At 36.3% G+C, this 20517-nt stretch overlaps 4 protein-coding genes across 4 annotated transcripts; 1 reads left to right on the forward strand and 3 right to left on the reverse strand.

The window, feature by feature from the left end:
- Positions 1-3133: 3133 nt before the first annotated feature.
- Positions 3134-6401, forward strand: LOC125213967 (calcium-dependent protein kinase 10-like). The gene is made up of 7 exons (XM_048114792.1): positions 3134-3992; positions 4390-4533; positions 4624-4776; positions 5037-5152; positions 5275-5442; positions 5537-5767; positions 5855-6401. The coding sequence occupies exons 1-7, from the start codon at positions 3341-3343 to the stop codon at positions 6026-6028; spliced, it is 1638 nt and encodes a 545-aa protein (XP_047970749.1). The 5' UTR covers positions 3134-3340; the 3' UTR covers positions 6029-6401.
- A 1199-nt stretch (positions 6402-7600) lies between these two features.
- On the reverse strand, positions 7601-8675 carry LOC125209087 (deaminated glutathione amidase, chloroplastic/cytosolic-like). The gene has a single exon (XM_048108686.1). The coding sequence runs from the start codon at positions 8631-8633 to the stop codon at positions 7764-7766; it is 870 nt and encodes a 289-aa protein (XP_047964643.1). The 5' UTR covers positions 8634-8675; the 3' UTR covers positions 7601-7763.
- A 5055-nt stretch (positions 8676-13730) lies between these two features.
- On the reverse strand, positions 13731-14116 carry LOC125209994 (deaminated glutathione amidase, chloroplastic/cytosolic-like). The gene is made up of 2 exons (XM_048109574.1): positions 14012-14116; positions 13731-13952 (listed from the first exon to the last, which is right to left on the reverse strand). The coding sequence occupies exons 1-2, from the start codon at positions 14114-14116 to the stop codon at positions 13731-13733; spliced, it is 327 nt and encodes a 108-aa protein (XP_047965531.1).
- Positions 13866-14567, reverse strand: LOC125209088 (deaminated glutathione amidase, chloroplastic/cytosolic-like). The gene has a single exon (XM_048108687.1). It carries the CDS (start codon positions 14523-14525, stop codon positions 14178-14180), a length of 348 nt encoding a protein of 115 aa, XP_047964644.1. The 5' UTR covers positions 14526-14567; the 3' UTR covers positions 13866-14177.
- Positions 14568-20517: the final 5950 nt, after the last annotated feature.

Consider the following 20517-nt stretch of genomic DNA (forward strand, 5'->3'; position numbering starts at 1 on the left):
TGTCTCATCGAGGTTCTTGTAGACAATCAGTGTCGGAGCCAAGATTTTAATATCGGGAGTCCAAACTACTGTTAAAATTTATTGAGTGTTTTCAACATCGGATCAATCGGTTCCAAAATTCAATATCGCCCATGAATATTAGAACACCCTCCCCCCTCCCAACTATTCGGTCACATTTAAATACTTTTATATAAAGGAAAATAAAATACTCTAGGTGTTGCCCACATTAGTCATATGTTCGACAATTCCAGGTAAAAGCAAACTATAAATGGATTATGAAAAGTGTGGAAAAAGTATGCTATCTTTATCTTTTTTTTTTTCTTTAATTGTATGAATTAATGAGTTGGCTACAAAATGAGCTGTGGAAAGTAGCCTACTTTTATCTTTTGAAAGGGAAAGTCACAACAAACATTATGCCCTGTGTCCCTCAAACTTTAATTTAAGCCTATTTTATCTTATTGATATTTTTTTATTTATATGCACCTTAAATGATAAGGTAACTTACCAATAATTAAAGATGTTCTATACCCAAAATCATATAATTCCATGATATTTGGTTGAAGTTGGATGAGTTCTATTGAATAGATATAATGTGTGTATCTTTATTTTTTGACTACGAAAGGATTGTGTAATTATTTTATCGGATTTTTTAAGTGGCACGTAATATAAGCAAAATGAATGTAGAAAATTATTTTTAAAAGGTAAAAACAATTTTTTTCAATGAACGAAAGGTGTTCACTAGTTAATTTACGACTATTAAATCACTCTTGATGAATTTTTACGTACGCCTTCTTCATCATTGTCGCCATTCCTCTTGTCTCCTTTTATTTTTACGCGAAATTTTCTACAAAACTTTTACCCCAAAGAAATGTTGTATACTTGTATAGGATGGAAATTACGTAAATTGATGTAAATAATACATTATAATATAGATGTGGAGGGGCCTCATATTTTCCAGCTAGAAAAGCTACAACTAACTTCATTTATAATCAAACTACTATTGCCTCTCTTTGAAGGAAAATTATGGCAAAAGATTGTTCTTCATTAATTCCGATTGCAACTGCTCATGCAAATTTCTCAATCATGAAAGATCACTAGAGTAGAAAAAAAAGGTAGAGATATTTATATTCATAAACACATTTGATTCGTTTCAACATTGAATTCTAAATTTTAATAATTATTTATCATTCATTAAGCTTCTTTAATACCACTTATGCTTTTTTTGTAAAGTTTTGTTTCGTCTCTATTTTATTTTTTGATACTACTAATAAGTCTATTAATTAAACCATCAAAACCAAAAAATAGGAACACTTGCACCAAAACTGATAGTGCAGTTTGATTTCCATTTGTTGTTTTTGAACAAAATATTTTCTTTCAACTAACTTAAACTTGATTTCCTTCGGTTTTATTTCACCGAAAAGGACAACATACTAATAAAAGATAAAATAGGTTATCAAAATGTTGACTTAAAACTTTATTAGATGTTAACCACTACTCTACGGCTAAGATTCTCCTAACATTGTTCAATTATTTGGTTCACCTATGCCATTAAATATCAGTTCAGAAAAAAAAAACTTGAAATTATATGTCTGAATTCAGATGGAACAGTTAAATAAATAGTAGCAAATTATCACAAAATTGGTCAATTTCTAGTCCATTCCACAACTCAAGGTTGCATATAAAGAAACTATGGTTTTGAATTTGTTCACAATCGTCACAAGATAGAAAGTTTGATTGTTCACATGGAATATATATTTAATGTTTTTCAATCAAATAACTTCATATGTTTTATGCATGTACGACATTGTTAAAATTACTAACAATGACTGCTATCAATAATTTTTCCGACTATCATACTACTAAATATAGTTCACCAAAAAATGCATCATGTGATAAGGCAAACAAATTCAAATTTTGACTATTTTTATAAAGTTATGGGGCATCCCATAATTTTACTATAATTAATTTCGATAATTTATCCTTAAGTAAGCCATATATGTATGTATGTGTGAAAATCGTCACTCTTGATTTTCTTAGTAGTAAAGAAAATTGTTTATTCAAAGTCCACGGTTGTCGAAGACTTGGTAAACGTAGTCAAATTGAAGAAACAAACTTTGATTTTATAAAATTCGAATCCTTGTCAGTTCAATTCCTTTCCACAAAGTGGAAAATAACACACTAACTTTGACTCCTTGGTCGATAATTGCGTACTCATCAATTAAACATTCAATACAACGGTTAGTAATTTTAATCCTTAATTTATTAGAATTAATATAATGTCACATTTTACCATTTCGCGTGTTTCATAATAAGAGTCACATTTCGCTTTATTGCGGATGTTTCATAATAAGAGTCACATTTCACTTTATTGCGGATGTTTCATAATAAGAGTCACATTTCACTTTTACCATAAATGGTAAGTGGACTTCATATTCCACCAACCAATTATACTCACCTTTTATTATAAAACTAATATATATATAAGTGAGACTCATAATCCACTAACTTATTCAACACACTTTTCTTTACATTTCTTAAACCCGTGCCCACACTAAATATGACACTTAATGTGGGACGGAGATAGTTAAATAATGCTTCCTCCGTCCGCCATTAGGAGTCCCATTTTTTGGCGGCACGAGTTTTAAAATATATTAAGAAAAATGGGTGAAAAAAAGTTAAGTTGAATATGAGTCTCACTTGTATATTATTACCATTTATGGTAAAAGTGAACCGAGACTCTTTTTCGCAGACGGAGAAAGTAATTGTTAAAATTCTAAAACAAAAATCAAATGAATTGTCGCAAACCTCACTCCACGGCTCCAACTTCCCCACCAAAAAGAGTTAAATCACCATTAATGTCACCGACTAACAATTTGTTTTTTATTCATCTCTCAACCAAAAAAGCCTCTTAATTTGTGAATTGTGATTATACGTTAGGTATATGATGAAATGAATAGTTAACTGAACTTTTGTTAATAAGACTTGAACTCTGGAAATTATTTTTCTTGGATATTAACCATTTTACAAATGAAAATCACGCACACATAGGGGTTCTTTTTATTGATAAATTAATGGAAATCAAAAGATCGAAACACAATTTTTTTCGATTTGTCACAAATGCAATATGCAAAAAGCAACAGAATATATTTAAAAATTAAAAACTCCTTTTTCAAAAACCAAAACTTTTCCTCCAAAATTGACCCCGCGTTTTCTCATCTCTCTCCCAACTAAACCACCTTTTCTCCTTCCTCCGTCTTCTCCAGTCTCCACCGCTCACGGCGCCGCCGCCGCCTCTCCTCCTCCCTCCGTTCATATTCCGCCGCCTCACAACACTCCTTCCATGGGGAATTGCAACGCCTGCATCCGCCCTCCCGAATCCGACCCCTCCAATTCAAAGCCCCAAACCCCCAAAAAGCCCCGCAAAAACCACCACGGCGAGCACTCCCCCAACCCCTACGCCCGCTCCCCGGCCCCGATCCGCGTGCTCAAGCACCTCCCGCCGCGCTCGCCGCGCATCTCCGACAAGTACGTCCTCGGCCGCGAGCTCGGCCGCGGCGAGTTCGGGATCACCTACCTCTGCACCGACCGCGACACGCGCGAGGCGCTCGCGTGCAAGTCGATCTCGAAGCGGAAGCTCCGCACCGCCGTCGACGTCGAGGACGTCCGCCGCGAGGTCGAGATCATGTCCAGCCTCCCCGAGCACGCCAACGTCGTGCGGATGCGCGCCGCCTACGAGGACGCCGAGGCCGTGCACCTAGTCATGGAGCTCTGCGAGGGCGGGGAGCTCTTCGACCGCATCGTGGCGCGCGGCCACTACAGCGAGAGGGCCGCCGCCGCCGTCGCGAGGACCGTCGCCGAGGTCGTCCGGATGTGCCACCACAACGGCGTTATGCATCGCGATTTGAAGCCGGAGAATTTCCTCTTCGCGAATAAGAAGGAGAATTCGCCGCTCAAAGTCATCGATTTCGGATTGTCGGTGTTCTTCAAGCCTGGTGCGTTTCCGATTTCCTCTGTTTCTGAAAATTCAGAAAGCAAAAGCACTATAATTAAACTCTAACTGAGGATTCATCTGATACAAATCGAGAATTTAGAGATAGATGCATGGTATTTAAAGCTCTAATTGAGGATTTTCTGATACAAATCGAGAATTTAGAGGTAAGATGCATGACATTTAAGCTCTAATTGAGGATTATTCTGATACAAACCGAGAATTTAGAGATAGATGCATAGTATTTAGGCTCTAATTGAGGATTATTCTGATACAAATCGAGAATTTGGAGATGAGATGCATGATATTTAAGCTCTAATTGGGGATAATTCTGATATAATTATGTGTTTTTCCTTCCGTTTGAGCTTAAATTTTGCTATATTTACCATTTCTGGAAACAGGTGAAAGGTTTTCTGAAATTGTGGGGAGTCCATATTATATGGCGCCGGAGGTGTTGAAGCGAAACTACGGACCCGAAGTAGATATATGGAGTGCTGGGGTGATTTTGTATATTCTCTTGTGTGGCGTTCCTCCGTTCTGGGCCGGTATATTCAGCTTTGTCGTCTAGATTCGAATCTCAGAGGCAATAAACACGATAATTGATGAGATTTCGCTCTATTTCTTGGTTAATGCAGAAAGCGAGCAAGGTGTGGCGCTTGCGATTTTGAGAGGAGTGATTGATTTCAAGAGGGAGCCATGGCCACAGGTTTCTGAAAGTGCAAAAAGCCTTGTTAGGCAAATGCTGGAGCCAGACATCGAAAAGCGTTTGACAGCCCAGCAGGTTCTCGGTGAGTTTCATTAATGTTCGGAACATAATGTTCGATCCTCGATTGATAAACTAGCTGTTCTAGTGTAGCCCTAAATTTCTAGCAATCCATGGAAAGTGTCACTTATGCATATCCATTTTTCGATAACACTCTTGTAATACGAGAACAGATTTGATGCAAAGATGTTTGTTCGGGTAAAAACAGAGTATCCGAGCATATTTAGTTTGCTAATCTTGAAAATCAAGACATGTGAATTTATGCAGCATTTTGTTTCTGAGCAGATCATCCATGGATACAAAATGCGAAAAAGGCTCCAAACGTACCGTTGGGAGATATTGTGAGAGCAAGACTCAAGCAATTTTCCGGCATGAATAGATTCAAGAAGAAAGCATTGAGAGTAAGCATCTGGCCTTAATGTGACTGTATTGGTAGACTTTGAGCTTCACAAAGTTCTTCCCCAGCAGAGTTTAGGAAATATAGTTACTTCACTCTGTCGTAACGATTAATGCGACTGTGTAGGTAATCGCGGAACATTTGTCTGTTGAAGAGGTCGAAATAATCAGAGATATGTTCGCCTTGATGGATACTGACAATGATGGGAAGATAACGTTCGAGGAACTAAAAGCTGGTATGAGGAAAGTGGGTTCTCAGCTTGCAGATCCTGAGATAAGGCTGCTGATGGATGTGGTAAGTCACCCAATTTCAATTTTGATACCATTAAAGAGTGTTTCGTTCACTGCAAGTGTCCTAACTCAAGAACTATTATCTCTAAATTTAACAGGCCGATGTTGATGGGAACGGTGTGTTGGACTATGGGGAGTTTGTGGCCGTCACAATCCACCTACAAAGGATGGAGAACGAGGGGCATTTCCGCAAGGCATTTACGTTCTTCGACAAAGATGAGAGTGGGTACATAGAGCTAGACGAGCTGCGAGAAGCTTTAGTGGGCGACTCAGGTGAACCCGAACTTGATGTCCTCAATGACATCATGCGCGATGCTGATACCGACAAGGTTTGAAGGCCCTAAATTCTCGTCATCTTCTTCTATACCTATCATCAATAACTGAAGTGCTCACTATTGCAAACTGGGTTCTTGCAGGATGGGCGAATTAGCTACGACGAGTTTGTGGCAATGATGAAAACGGGGACAGACTGGAGAAAGGCGTCACGACAGTATTCAAGAGAGAGGTTCAAGAGCTTGAGCTTAAACTTGATGAAAGACGGCTCTCTGCATCTCCAAGATGGTTTTACAGGTCAAACGGTTGTGGTTTAACATTTTCAGTTCTTGTATATTTTCGATTTCTGCCACATCCCCCCTTTGCTGGAAAGAAACCGGTTTATCTTTCGAAAACTTGAGGCTTCAGAAAGTGGAGGAGCATCTTAGGGCAAGTCTCATTGTGATTCTGAATTCTCGATCTGCAATGGACCGTTGGTTGGAAATGATTTTCATCAACGAGCATAGGACTCTAGGGGATGATGTGATATAGTGAGTACTAATTCTTTTGTTCATAAGGCTTTAAAGGTAAGGAGGCACCCTTGTTTGTGTTGTATATTTTTGCAATCTCTGTCTCTCTTAAGCACCAACACGGTGAATTGAACTGTTAAACGCTGGAAGGATTCATTTATGCAGTGATTTATTACAGTAATCTTAGAGTAGGCTAGTTCATTTTGATTTCTGCATATTCATACCTACCTGTTTCTGGAAAGGGCAAATTCTTTCCCCTAATGCACAGGACTCTGTTAAAACTTAAATACTCATGTACTACTTGTTTTCAAATTATAAGTTTCTTATGATCCAAATAACTTCATGTTGAATCGACAAACTGAGATAAGAAGTTCCAGTATTCATATAACGTGGATTGAGATAACCTCTATGAGTCTAGCCTCTACTTCTACCGACTGGCGACTACAGAGCCTTAAAAATCTTACTCCAACCAGCAAAATACGTTCAGATAAGTAAATGTTGCGATAAACACTCAACAACTAAACTGGTCTTATTCGAGCAATGGCCACAACTATTAATCAACACTAGTTAGCAAGGCAATTAGTTGACTTGGTGATGAACTAATTTTAGACTTGCAGCAAACAATAACATTCTTGATTCAAAGGGATAACTCACCACAACAGATGGCATGTGTATGCATGCATGAGACATGGTGAATCAACAAAACAAGAATGTCTACATGAATGAGTGTAGATCAATCAACAAAAAGAAATCTACAACACTTGTTGAGTCCCTCTTAACACGAATATATTCAAGATGACCTAGATGTAGATTCCAAGAATATCCATCAAGAGATGGTTCACCTAGAAAAATGCATTTCTTCAAGGATCATATCACCAAGATCAAGTTTGAAGAGATTATCTATCGAGAGATAGTCCACCTAGCAATAATGCATTTTCCAAAGGATCATATCACAAGATCAAGTTTGAATACACTTCTTCATTTCCTTTATTTTGTTTAGATCACAAGAACGGATGTGGAGACATCAAGATACCAATCACAATCCACCAAACCATTGATTGCCTATTGCAAATGATGACATGAATGAGGGAAATATGAGACAAATATCACCTTAGGGTGATATGATGGATTGATAAAAATGATCTCTAATCCACTATTTACTTTGATGGATTTATTATTTTGAGCTTCTTTTACCATCTTATCTTATGCTTCAAATAGGCAATCATACGTTCAATCAATCTATCATATCAACCAAAGTAACCAGTAACGGCCTCTAACTAAAGCACTACATCCTTTGCTACCAATGTGTTTTTATCATCTTCATCCATATTGTTTTGACAATATATATAGTTAAGAATAAGCAATATTAACAAGTGAATATCAGGAAGAATGCTACTGTATCAACTTATCATAATGTTCATGTTCATGTTCAAGAGCATCATAAATTCAAGCAAATTATAAATACAAATACAGCAACATGAAAAAAAAGGTGAGTGATACTCTACATGAACACGCCGAAATCAGCAGATCTGTTCGTTCCACATCACAGAGACGCCTCCACCGATCTCCAGAACTCACTCGGCTTCCGGTGCTGATCGATCGGCATCTTCTTCCTAATCGAATCAATCGCCGCAAAATCAATATCCGCAACCGCAATTCCAGTCGACAGCCGATCCGGCAACCGCCCAATAACTTTACCCCACGGATCAATAATCATACTATCACCGTAACTCTCTCTCTCCTCGCTGTGGTTCCCCGCCTGCGCCGCCGCAATCACATAGCACTGCGTCTCAATCGCCCTCGCGCGGAGCAGAATCTCCCAATGCGCCTCCCCCGTAGGTTTAGTGAACGCCGCCGGCACCAACAGCACCTCCGCGCCGCGATTGAATCTCAGCTGCTGATAGATCTCCGGAAACCGCAAATCGTAGCAAACCGTTAACCCTAACCTTCCAAACGGACTATCGACGGCGACGATTTCATCTCCGGCTTCGGTAAAACCGCTCTCCTTGTACACCGCGCCGCCAGGCACATCGACGTCGAACAGATGCATCTTACTGTACTTGCTCCTGATGTTGCCGGCGTCGTCGATTATCACGTGCGTGTTGCGGAGACGCGAATCGTCCGATCCTTTTTCCTGAAATCCGCCGAGCGAGAGCCAGATGCTTGAATCCCTAGCTAGTGACCGATAATTATCCATGATCGGACCGTCAATTGGCTCGGAGATCGTGAGGCTGTCGCCGGATTTAGAGCCGACGTAGGAGAAATTCTCCGGGAAACAGAGTAGCTTCGCGCCGGCGGTGACCGCTTCCTTCACCAGGCGAGAGCAGGTGGCGAAGTTGGCGGAGAGGTCGTTGACGGAGGTCATCTGAGCAGTGGCGACCCGCACGGTGTTGGCCATGGCTGCTGCTTCCATCCGCGGCGGAGAGTGAGAGTGAAGAGAGAAGAGTGCGTTGAGAGCTTTCTTCGTTAAAATGTGTAGTTTTAAAGCCGTTGGATCTTCTATGTTTGACTTGAATCCAACGGCTTGGATTTGTTGCGGGGCATGGATTATATCTCGGGTCGGGTACGACTTTATGGGCCCATACAATATTTTCTTGGGCTTTTGCTTATTATATTTATTAGCTCATCAATTTTTTTATAAGATCTAATGTTTTTAAGCTTATTAACTTTAAAGTACATTAAATATTAAACAGAAAAAAAAGGTACATATAACTTCCATTTTATTAACCAAATAGTAGTGATTCTGAAACTAAATATTATAATTCGATGTAGATTAAAATAACAATATATAATAAGTCCTTTTTTTGTAAATTAATTTTTGATTTTAAGATCATGAGTAATATTTTTGGAAGCTAATAAACTGGTTAGGACCTCATTTGATTTTATATGACCTAAGGTAGAAAGCATATAGTGCGTTTTCAACTTAAAGATATTTGTCTATAAATATACGAGCTTTTAATATTTTCTGATTTTCTACCCATCTTAATCGAATTTGAGTCGAAGTTTAAAGTTTCACTGACATAAAGTCTAAATATACCATATATATATATATATGGTCACATCAGCAATGGTGACTCTCAAATTATCAATTAACTAAAGTCTACTAGCAGTCTAACAAAATTATAAAGTTGTAAAGGTGGAATTGTGTAAATAGTAATGTGAGATTTGTTAAATTTTCATAACTATGTTATAAATTGTTCGATTTGTCGATCTTTATAATCACTGGTGAAATTATTAGCTCAATGTTTTGTAGTAGTAGAGTGCTGTAGTATTGATGTAAATACACAGACACACCAAGTTGATAAAATCAGACATATTATTGACATGGTCCACAAAATAAAATAACTAAAGTTGATTATTGAACTATAAGTGGCAATGAAAAATAACCACTTCTCTATTTTTTACAAAACACGATGATTGACATGGTCCACAAAATAAAATGACTACTATTGATATCTACAAAAATGATTGGAAAAGCTGAAATCAAAATAGAAGATCAATCATCCCATACATATATTTTCATTTGGCAAATAATTAGAAAATCATAAAATTGGGCTTGATTTTAGTTCATCCTATAATTTAAAAAATTAGTCTATAATTTTAAAAATTAAATTTGTTCGCAATTATCTCATATAGAAAATTTTAAGTGAAATATAATACTAGTAGTATATGATATGACAACCAAAAACTCATACGTGAACGTCAACCCTTATAAGTTAAAACTTTATGATTTTTTAGACCTCAAATTGAATTTACTATTTCCTCCATCCCCCGTCATTGAAGACGTTTTTTTTAATACAAAATTTAAGAAAAAGTTGTGTTAATGAGTAAAATAAAATAGACCAGAGAATAAAGTAAGAGATAGAAGAGAGAGTAAAGTAAAAGAAAGGACAAAGTAGGTGTGATTAGATGTTTTGTTTTTAACCAAATAAAAAAATGACTCAAATTACTTGGAACAATTCAAAATAGAATACGACTCAAGTAACTTGGGACAAAGTGAGTATAAGATAAGATTTAAATTTGTCTGAACTTTACGATTTTCTTGGCAAACTCCCTTTTCATTTTTGTATTGATTTTTTATTACATATTTTAATACTATTTTATATAGATATTTTACATATTTATTATTCTTTCTATTTTCTTGATTGAATAAAATTCGAAACCCAAGATGGATCACCGATTAATGGGCCCAAAACATAAATATAATTGTCCCCAAACAGAAATATAATTGGGCCTCAAACATAAATGCACGTGAGTACAACTGTAAGTAGTTAGAGTTTGATGGATTATGCAATTAAATAGGCACTCTGTCTCTCAAATAGTGGACCCATGTTAATCAACTATGAAGTATTTTATTTGATGAAATATGTTTATATTTTTATTACCAATGTGTTAATGATTGAATGATTAATTATGAACACACGTAGATAATGAAAACTATTTCATATTCTCATGCCATGTATAATTTTTTTAATTCTATTCTTGGAACATTCAAACTGTGAAGTCATACCACTAATCTGATGTTGATAAGATCAAATTGTCAGAAATTAAGGTTTATGAGATTGCTGAAAATTTAGAAAAAAAAATTTAGTGGGAGTAGTAGGAAAATGGATTCGAAAGAGAAATAAGAAAACATTTATAAGGAGGAATGTAATCAAATGCAAATAAAAACATTGTACAAACTTCAAATTATTTGGACTGCTAGAAAATACCAACAGATGATAAAATAACACCAACAAAAAATGTGAACATCAAAATCTTGAAATTTTACACAGTATTGACATTCTTCGATACTGTATTGAAGAGTTTGGAGTTTATACAATACATAGAGTTTGCACGTTATTACTAATGTATAAGACTTAGAAAGTAGAAGTCAGTTAAATGCCAAAATGTATCAGATATAAACATTTCTCAGTTTCTTTGTTTGGTTAATAAATTGGACGAGTTATGTGGAGTATCAAATATTTATGTTACTCATCACCATTGGTGTTTTGGATATTTTTATAAGTTAAATTATTAATATCTACACATATATAAAAATAATAAGCAAATAAATTCTTTCGAATCATTACAAATGACTTTTTCTGTGTCAATCCGAGACTCTAGTTAGACCAACAAATCATACATCTTATGGTACCCTAAACATTATTAAGTCCAAAAAGTTATATATGAACATAACTTACTTTAGGAAAAGAACTGCTCCTTCACATGTTACTATATTAGTTATGGCTTGACATCAATCGCTACATTCCCTCTCATATTTCTCTATTCTTTTTTATTTACAGCGTAATTAATACTTCACCTAACAAACATTCATTTAGTTAACCACAAAATAGAAATATTGTGTGACTAAGAAATCCACTTTATCAATAGGGAAAAAATGTGTTAATATGGGAGGTATAATCTGTTCAAATTAAAATCCAATCCAATCCAATCCATTCCATCCTATTTTAAACTGATTTTTTTCTTAAATTTTTATCAACATCAATCAAATTTTATTATGAACACATTGTAGCAATAACTTTTATTCGTACATTTATTTCTACTTTTAGTAGATTATACATAATTAATTTTAATTGCATAAATAGATTTTTCAATAAAAACAAAGCTCACATATATGCAACTCGTGGCGCGAGCATCCACATGATTTCCTCATGACACCCTAGACCCTCCTTTGAACCCCTTTTCTCCCTAATCCTTCTCTATTCTCACTGTCGCCGCCTTTTACACCTTTGCAACCACCCCTTGCCCAAACAATAGATTGCCCATTGCAAACGATGACATGAACGAGGGAAATATGAAATAAATACTCCATTTGTTCTACTTTAAGAGTTTCATTTGAGTTCGACACAGGTTTTAAGAAATGTAAAGAAAAGTTTGTGAAAAAAGATAATGGAATGTGAGTCCTACATTTATATATTAGTTTTATAATAAAATATGAGTGGAAAAATATTAGTGGATTAATATAAGGTCTATTACCATTTATGGAATATTTTAATCATGACACCTAAAGTATGACACCCAAAAATGATCGACCGATACTCCTACAGTGGGACAAAGGAAGTATCATTAGTGTGAATCAGTGAACAAGATTCAATCTGAACAAGAATTACTTCGGTGAAGAACCCTCAAGAACAATCGAAACACCAAGAAACTAAGAAAGAACACAGGAGAATTACGTGGTTCAGCCTTGTAGGCCTACGTCCACGGGAGAGAAGGGAATAGCTTTATTGATTAATCGTGTACAACACACACACTCGAATACACTCTCAGAAACGAGTTACAACACACACTCAAGAACTCAACACCATCTCTGCATCACTCCTTAGAAACTCTCGATCAAGAAGTTGTAGAGAAGAGAGAAGATTCGTATGTTGTATTGAATGTAGAAGAAGATCGACTTCTACTCAGAATGTTGAATGGCTGAATAATAAATCCCGAAAATGAGCTGGATTAAGTCCTTATATGCACAGAAGCTCCACCAATGCTCCACCAATCAGATTGAGAGAACAACCAACTCTCTAACTGAATCTTGAGCTTCTTCATAACCGAATTAACTGCCAACCCAATTGAATCATTTCTCAACCTTTATTCCAACAATTAGTGATACGATAGGATTGATAAAATAATCTCTAATCCACTATTTACTTGGATGAATCTATTAATTTTGAGCTTGCTTGACCATCTTATCCTTCCATAGGCAATATTATAGTTCAATCAATCTATCATATCAACCAAACTAAACGGCAACGGTCTCTAACTAAAGAGCTACTCCCTCCGTCCTTGAATAGGAGTTTCGTTTTGCCATTTTAGTCCATCCGCGAATAAGAGTCTCGGTTCATTTTTACCATAAATGGTAATAGGGTCTCACCTTCCACTAACTCATTTCACTCACATTTCATTTAAAACTAATATATATAAGTGGGTCCCTATTCCACTAATTTTTTTTTCCACCCACTTTACTTAACATTTCTGTGCCACCAAAAAATGGAAACTCCTAATGGCGGACGGAGGAGTACATCCTTTGCTACCAATGTGTTTCTATCCGTTTTCATCCATATTGTTTTGATGATATATATACTACTCCATCCGTCTCATAATAGATGTTACACTTGAAAGATGACACGAGATTTTAGGAGATGGTATTTTGTGGATTAAGTGGTAGAGAAAATATAATTTTATAATTGATGTGAGATGAAACTTTTTTTAAAAGAGAAAATGTGACATCTTTTGTAGGATAAACTAAAAAGAAAAATGTGATATCTATTACGAGACGGAGGGAGTATATAGTTAAGCATAAGAATATGAGGAAGAATGCTACTGTATCAACTTATCACAATGTTCACAGCATCATAAATTCAAGCAAATTATTAATACAATTACAAATACAGCAATATGAAAAAAAGGAGAGAGATACTCAAAAGTTCATGTTCAGCAGCATCATAAATTCATGCAAATTATAAATACAAATACAGCAAAATGAGAAATACTCTACATGAACCCGCCGAAATCAGCAGAGCTGCTTTTTCTCCAACGATCTCCAGAACTCACTCGGCTTCCGGTGCTGATCGATCGGCATCTTCTTCCTAATCGAATCAATCGCCGCAAAATCAATATCCGCAACCGCAATTCCAGTCGACAGCCGATCAGGCAACCGCCCACTAACTTTACCCCACGGATCAATAATCATACCTCCACCGTAAGTCTCCTTGTCAGCGCTGTTGTTCCCCGCCTGCGCCGCCGCAATCACATAGCACTGTGTTTAGTGAACGCCGCCGGCACCAGCAGCACCTCCGCGCCGCGGTTGAATCTCAGCTGCTGATAGATCTCCGGAAATCGCAGATCGTAGCAAATACTCAATCCTAACCGGCCGAACGGACTATCGACGGCGACCATTTCTTCTCCGGCTTCGGTGTAACTGCTGCCGCCGGGAACATCGAAGTCGAAGAGATGAATTTTACTGTATTTGCTCCTGATGTTGCCGGCGTCGTCGATTGCGCAGATGCGAATCGTCCGATCCTCTTTCCTGAAATCCGCCGAGCGAGAGCCAGATGCGTGAATCCCTAGCTAGAGAGCGGTATTTATCCATGATCGGACCGTCGATTGGCTCGGAGATCGGGAGGATGTCGCCGGATTTAGAGCCGACGTAGGAGAAATTCTCCGGGAAACAGAGCAGCTTCGCGCCGGCGGTGGCTGCTTCTTTCACCAGACGAGAGCAGATGGCGAAGTTGGCGGAGAGGTCGTTGACGGAGGTCATCTGAGCAGTGGCGACCCGCACTGTGTTGGCCATGGCTGCTGCTTCCATCCGCGGCGGAGAGTGAAGAGAGAAGAGAGGAGAGTGCGTCGGGAGTTTTCTTCGTTACAATGTGTTGTTTTTAAAGGAGAGATTTGGCCGACCCTTCGGAATATGGCATCTAAGCATGCTAATTTTCCAAAATAAGAGATTTTCTCTTTTTTTTTCTTTATAATATTTTTGAATTACAAATGTAGCTATGTCAAATTTGAACCCAATTCTGCAACAGAGCATATAGATATGTCAAACGGGCTGGGCCGGCCCAACCCCAGCCCACCAGTGAAATGGAGCGGGCTTGGGCTGGACTTAGCATGTGAAGTGGGCTCCGATTGGGCTTTTTACAAACCCAAAACCGGCCTAGGGCCAGACCCACTCAAAGCCCGGCCCAGGCCCAGGCCCAGGCCCAACAACATGTCATTTTATACTATATATTCTTAATTCTTTGATATTTAGTTTAGGGTTTTTGGCTTTTTAAACCAAAACCTTTCCCCGAATTCCGATTTTTCCCATGAACTATGAGATTTGTTTTTAAAACCACGAACTTTCATTTCGTTAGGATTTTCCCAACCCGACCCAAATAACACATTTCTGGTAGAGAAGTTGTCGAAAAAATGACATGGACGACAGATATAGGACCCTAAAACGACGCCGTGTTACGACTCAATCACATTTAAACATTACCCAACTCACCTAAAATCGAATTCAGCCAGCCAATTAAACCCTAAAATTGAATTCCGGCATCTTCGTTCATCCGCTCACTTCGAAATCAGGTGTCTTCGTTCTATCTCAGGTAGGTGAGGAGGTTTCTTTTGGGCGTCCTTGTTTTGGGCGTGCCGGCTGCGGATGTCCTAGCAGTGGGCGACCTGACCGTTAATGACAAATAGGATTAAAATTGACACGTAGACAACCCGGATTTCGCCGTTGACCCGCCAGGGGAAAATCCTAACGAAATGAAAGTTCGTGATTTTAAAAACAAATATCATAGTTCATCGGAAAAACCGAAATTCGGGGAAAGATTTTGATTTAAAAAGCCAAAAACCCATTATTTTATGCAAATTCCATTATATACTATCAATATTCTTTTATTTTATTTATTATTAGATGAATTCAATTAATCAATTTAAATCAAAACTTATACTTAGATTAATTCTTAACTACTTTTTCCTTTTAAAAATAGTGTATCTTTAATTTGCATAATTAGAGAGAATAAAACTGTTAATGATTTATTTATTAAAAATAGTTCTATAAAGGTGGAGTAGGAGTGGATTAGGAATTGTGGAGTAGGGGATCCGCTTGATTCTCAGACGGAATGAAGTTTAAACGCCAGAATTGAGGTGCGTACAGAGGGTGAGCCGGTGGGGCGGAAGGCTGGCGTTCAAGGGCAGCAAGCTCCAAGACGACGCCGCTCTGTCCGAGGACCCGAGCATCAGCGTCGTGGATCTGGGCATGATTGACCCGATGAATAAGATGAACTAAGACGAGCTGTATCCTGTCGAGACGAAGAAATTCGGATGCGATGCCGCCAAGGCCAAGATGAAATTTGTCGAGGAAGCCCTCGATGATTGGGTGAAGAAGAAGACCGATTGGTACTGTAAATGAAGTTCGATTATGATTTTGATGTAGCTATATTTGGCACTGGATTAGGTTGGACTTATGTACTGTTCGATGATGAAAAGTACTCCTAGTTGATTTCAGTTTCGATGCTTAGCTATGGAGAGAATATTAATACCCAGTTACAATATTTGGGGATTGGAGGGAAATAGCTTAATTTCAGGCGACGATGGTGGGCGACAAAGCTGTTTAGTCATTTTACATGGCTAGTTCAGTCAAATTATAATATTATGATAAAACTAATAAGAGAAAAAAGAGAAAAAAAGGAAAATTCCTTGTTCTGAAAAATTCGCATGCCTCGATGCCATATTCCAAAAGGTCAATAAATTTAATACTAAATTTCGAAAGGTCAGAGAATTTAATCCATTTTTTTTGAGATCTCTCGTTTTTTAAGCCGTTGGATCTTCTCTTTTTGACTTGAATCCAACGGCTTGGATTACCCTAACAATATCTTGGGTCGGGTACGACCTCTATGGGCCTATACAAAATTTGTAATGTATATTCTTGGGCTTTTGCTTATTATATTTATTAGCTCTTCAATTTTTTTTATAAGTCTTATGTTTTTAAGTTTATAAACAAAATAGACAAAAAAGGTACATGTAAATTCCATTTTATTAACCAGAGTAGTATTTATTCTGAAACTAAATATTAGTACTATAATTCGATGTAGGTTAAAATAACAAAATATAATAAGGCCTTTTTTTTAAAATCGAATTTTGATTTTAAGATCATGATTTTTATTTTTGGAAGCTAATAAACTGGTTAGGAGTTAGGACCTCATTAGGAGTAGTGTGTTATCAACTTATGGATATTTATCTGTAAATATACGAGCTTTAAATATTTTCTGATTTTTCATGTGTAGATATTCTACACATCTTAATCGAATTTGAGTCAAGTTTATAGTTTCACTTGATATAACAGATTATTAATTTTATGAATAAACTTTCAATTAGCAATTTCTAGTCTAAATCGAGTTATGTAAATTATATTTGGCCCTACTTCAAGATTCTCTAATTTATGAACATATATATGGTCACATCAGCAACGGTGAATGTCAAATTATCAATCAACTAACTTTAATTGTAAAGGTGGAATTGTAAAAATAGTAATGTGAGATTTGTTAGATTTTCATAAGTATGTTTTAAATTGTCCGATTTGTCGATCTTTATAATCACTAGTGAAATTATTAGTTCAATGTCTTGTAGTAGTAGTAGAGTACCATTTAAGTTAATTCACTAAGTTTAAAAATAGACACACATGGTATTAATAAGTTGATAAAATCAGACGTATTATTGATCGGCATGGTCCACAAAATAAATTAACTACTATTGATTATTGAAATATAAGTGGCAATGAAAAATAACCACTTCTCTATTTTTTTACAAAAAACATGATGATTTGACATGGTCCACAAAATAAATTAACTACTGTTGATTATTGAAATATAAGTGGCAATGAAAAATAAACACTTCTCTATTTTTTACAAAAAACATGATGATTTGACATGGTCCACAAAATAAAATGACTACTATTGATATCAACAAAAATGATTGGAAAAGCTGAAATCATCTCATTCATGATTTTCAGCAAATAATTAGAAATTATAAAATTGGGTTTAATCTTAGTTCGTCCCATAATTTAAAAGTCAGTCTATAAATTTAAAAATTGATTTCATTCGCAATAATCTCATGTCAAAAATTTTAAGTGAAACATATAATAGTAGTTAAATAAGTTAAATAACATGTTTATTCCCTCGTTTGTGATTGAAAAACATCTTCAATATATGTTAAATATACTTTTGTACTGTTAAATAGTTGAATATCCAAGTTTTATGATTTTTTCGACCTCTTATTATTAAAGTTTCTACGAGACAAATTTATCTGAACTTTATGATTTTTTTGACAAAACTCCCTTCTCATATTTGTATTGATTTTTTGTTACATATTTAAATATTTTATTATATAAATATTTTTGCATATTTATTATTCTTTCTATTTTCTTGATTGAATAAAATTCGAAACCCAAGATGGATCACCGATTAGTGGGCCCCAAACATAAATGCACATGAGAACAACTGCAAGTCGTTAAGAGTTGATGGATTATTTATGCAATTAAATTGGCAATATATCTCTCAAATAATGGACCCATGTTATTCAGCCGATAAATATTTTATTTGATGAAATATATTTATATTTTTATTACCATGTGTTAATGATTGTATGATTAATTATGAACACACGTAGATAATGAAAACTATCTCATATTCTCATGTCATAGTATAATTTTTTTAGTTCTATTCTTGGAACAGTCGAACTGTGAAGTCAGACCACTAATCTGATGCTGATAAAGATCAATTTGTCAGAAATTGATGACCGTGAAATTGCTGAAATTTTAGAAAGAAAGTAGTAGTAGGAAATTGGATTCGAAAGAGAAATAAGAAAATATTTATATAATGAAGGACGTAATGAAATTCAAATTTTAAATATTGTATAACCTTTAAACTATAATTTATACTGTGAGGATACATTAACAAATAACAAAATAACAATAAAAAATGTTAATACAGTGCCAACTAATAGTTGGCACTGTGTTAACATCGAAATCTTGAAAGTTTACAATATGTTGCCATTGTGTTGACACTGTGTTGATACTGTATTGAAGAGTTTGAAGTTTGTATAATATATATGGAGGTGTTCGGTTTGCAAGATTATATCTGAGATTAAATTTGTAGTGTGTTTGGTTCATGATATTCAACACTCAACTCAATCTTAGATGGATAATCATAAGATAATTAGTTATAGCTAATCCCCTATGACTAAAATAATTTCACAACTCATTCCTAAATTGTATCTTGTATTATTTTATCTTGGAAACCATTATCACTACCGTATAGTACCTATACCCGTATATAAGGATTAAAAAGTACTTATAAGTTTCCTATACTCTAGTTAGACAAACAAAGCTTGCGTCTTATGGTACCCTAACATTCACTATTAAGTCCAAAAAGTATATACACCTATGACCAAAACTTACTTTAGGAAAAGAACTCCTCCTTCACATGTTACTAAATTAGTTATGGCTTGACATCAATCGCTACATTCCCTCTCATATTTCTCTATTCTTGTTTATTTGTAGCGTATTTAATACTCCTAACATCCATTCGTTTAGTTAACCACAAAATAGAATTACTGTGTGACTAAGAAATCCACCTAATCAATGGGGAAAAATGTGTTAAAGAGCATCTCCAATGGTACTTCGGCCAGAAATCGGCCATAAATCAGCCAGCAGTTTTCTCCCCTGCCACGTCAGCAACACTAAAAATCCACCTGCCACATCAGATTTAGGTCAGCCATAGGCCAGCCGTAAAAAAAATAATTCAAAAAATACTACATTTACGGAATTAAATTTACGACATATATACGGGAAAAATTCGTTAATTTTATTTAAATAAAAAAAGTACATTAACTAAAAATAAAAAAAATTACATAATAAAAAAAAATCCGGGCTTCCACACACGAGCCACCGCCCCACTCTACTCCTCACTAATTTATTAAAAAAATACATTAAAAAATGTTAGTATGCCTTGAATCCGTTATAGTTTGCCGCTAGCCGAACGGGGGTCTCATTGGCCCGACGGTATGACATGTTTCTGTTTTAGTTCTTAATTTTGTATTGGGTTTAGTTGTTGTTGTCCATCGTTAGATGTTGCTCTTGTACAGAAATTTAGAGAGAGAGAAAATCGCGTTTATATAGGTTTTTTAAAAAATAAAAAATAAAAAAAATTGAAAATCGGCGCTGGCCGATCGGCACGCCACAATGGCGGCCAGCGCATCGGCTAGCGCCGGTCGATCGGCCAGCGGACGCCGATATTTTGGCCGATTTAGCGCTGGCCGACTCCAATGGTTCGGCTAGCCGATCGGCCAGCATCGACGAATCGGCTAGCCGGTCGCTAGCCAACCATTGGAGATGCTCTAATATGGAGGCATAATCTGTTCAAAATATAATCCAATCCATCCTATTTTAAACTGATTTTTTTTCTTAAAATTTTAATCAACAATCAAATTTTATTATGACCACATTGTAGCAACTAGGAATAACTTTTACTCGTACATTTATTTCTATTTTTAGTCAGTTATAAAAAATTAAATTTTAATCGCATAAATTTTTTTTAACGAAAACAAAGTCTCACATACGTGCAACTCATGGCGCGAGCATCCACATGTTTTCCTCCTCATGACACCCCTCTTCTCCCCTAATCCTTCTCTGTTCTCACTGCTGCCGCCTCTTACACCGTTGCCACCATCGTCCACCCCTTGCCCAACACGTCCCCCTCTGGCCTTGTCCACATTGCCCCGACTCAAGTCAAACATGTACAGTTGTACGATCTCTTTAA

Source organism: Salvia hispanica, chromosome 3 (assembly GCF_023119035.1).
Source record: "Salvia hispanica cultivar TCC Black 2014 chromosome 3, UniMelb_Shisp_WGS_1.0, whole genome shotgun sequence".
Classification (NCBI taxonomy): domain Eukaryota; kingdom Viridiplantae; phylum Streptophyta; class Magnoliopsida; order Lamiales; family Lamiaceae; genus Salvia; species Salvia hispanica.

Excerpts from the sequence above, each read along its gene's own strand:
- LOC125209087 (XM_048108686.1), bottom strand. The coding sequence starts at position 8,633 with ATGGAAGCAGCAGCCATGGCCAACACCGTGCGGGTCGCCACTGCTCAG.
- LOC125209088 (XM_048108687.1), bottom strand. The coding sequence starts at position 14,525 with ATGGAAGCAGCAGCCATGGCCAACACAGTGCGGGTCGCCACTGCTCAG.
- LOC125209994 (XM_048109574.1), bottom strand. The coding sequence starts at position 14,116 with ATGGTCGCCGTCGATAGTCCGTTCGGCCGGTTAGGATTGAGTATTTGC. Across the intron at positions 13,953-14,011 it reads GATTCAACCGCGGCGCGGAG|GCGGGGAACAACAGCGCTGA; the intron begins GTGCTGCTGGTG and ends GCGGCGGCGCAG.
- LOC125213967 (XM_048114792.1), top strand. The coding sequence starts at position 3,341 with ATGGGGAATTGCAACGCCTGCATCCGCCCTCCCGAATCCGACCCCTCC. Across the intron at positions 4,777-5,036 it reads GACAGCCCAGCAGGTTCTCG|ATCATCCATGGATACAAAAT; the intron begins GTGAGTTTCATT and ends GTTTCTGAGCAG. Across the intron at positions 5,443-5,536 it reads TAAGGCTGCTGATGGATGTG|GCCGATGTTGATGGGAACGG; the intron begins GTAAGTCACCCA and ends TAAATTTAACAG.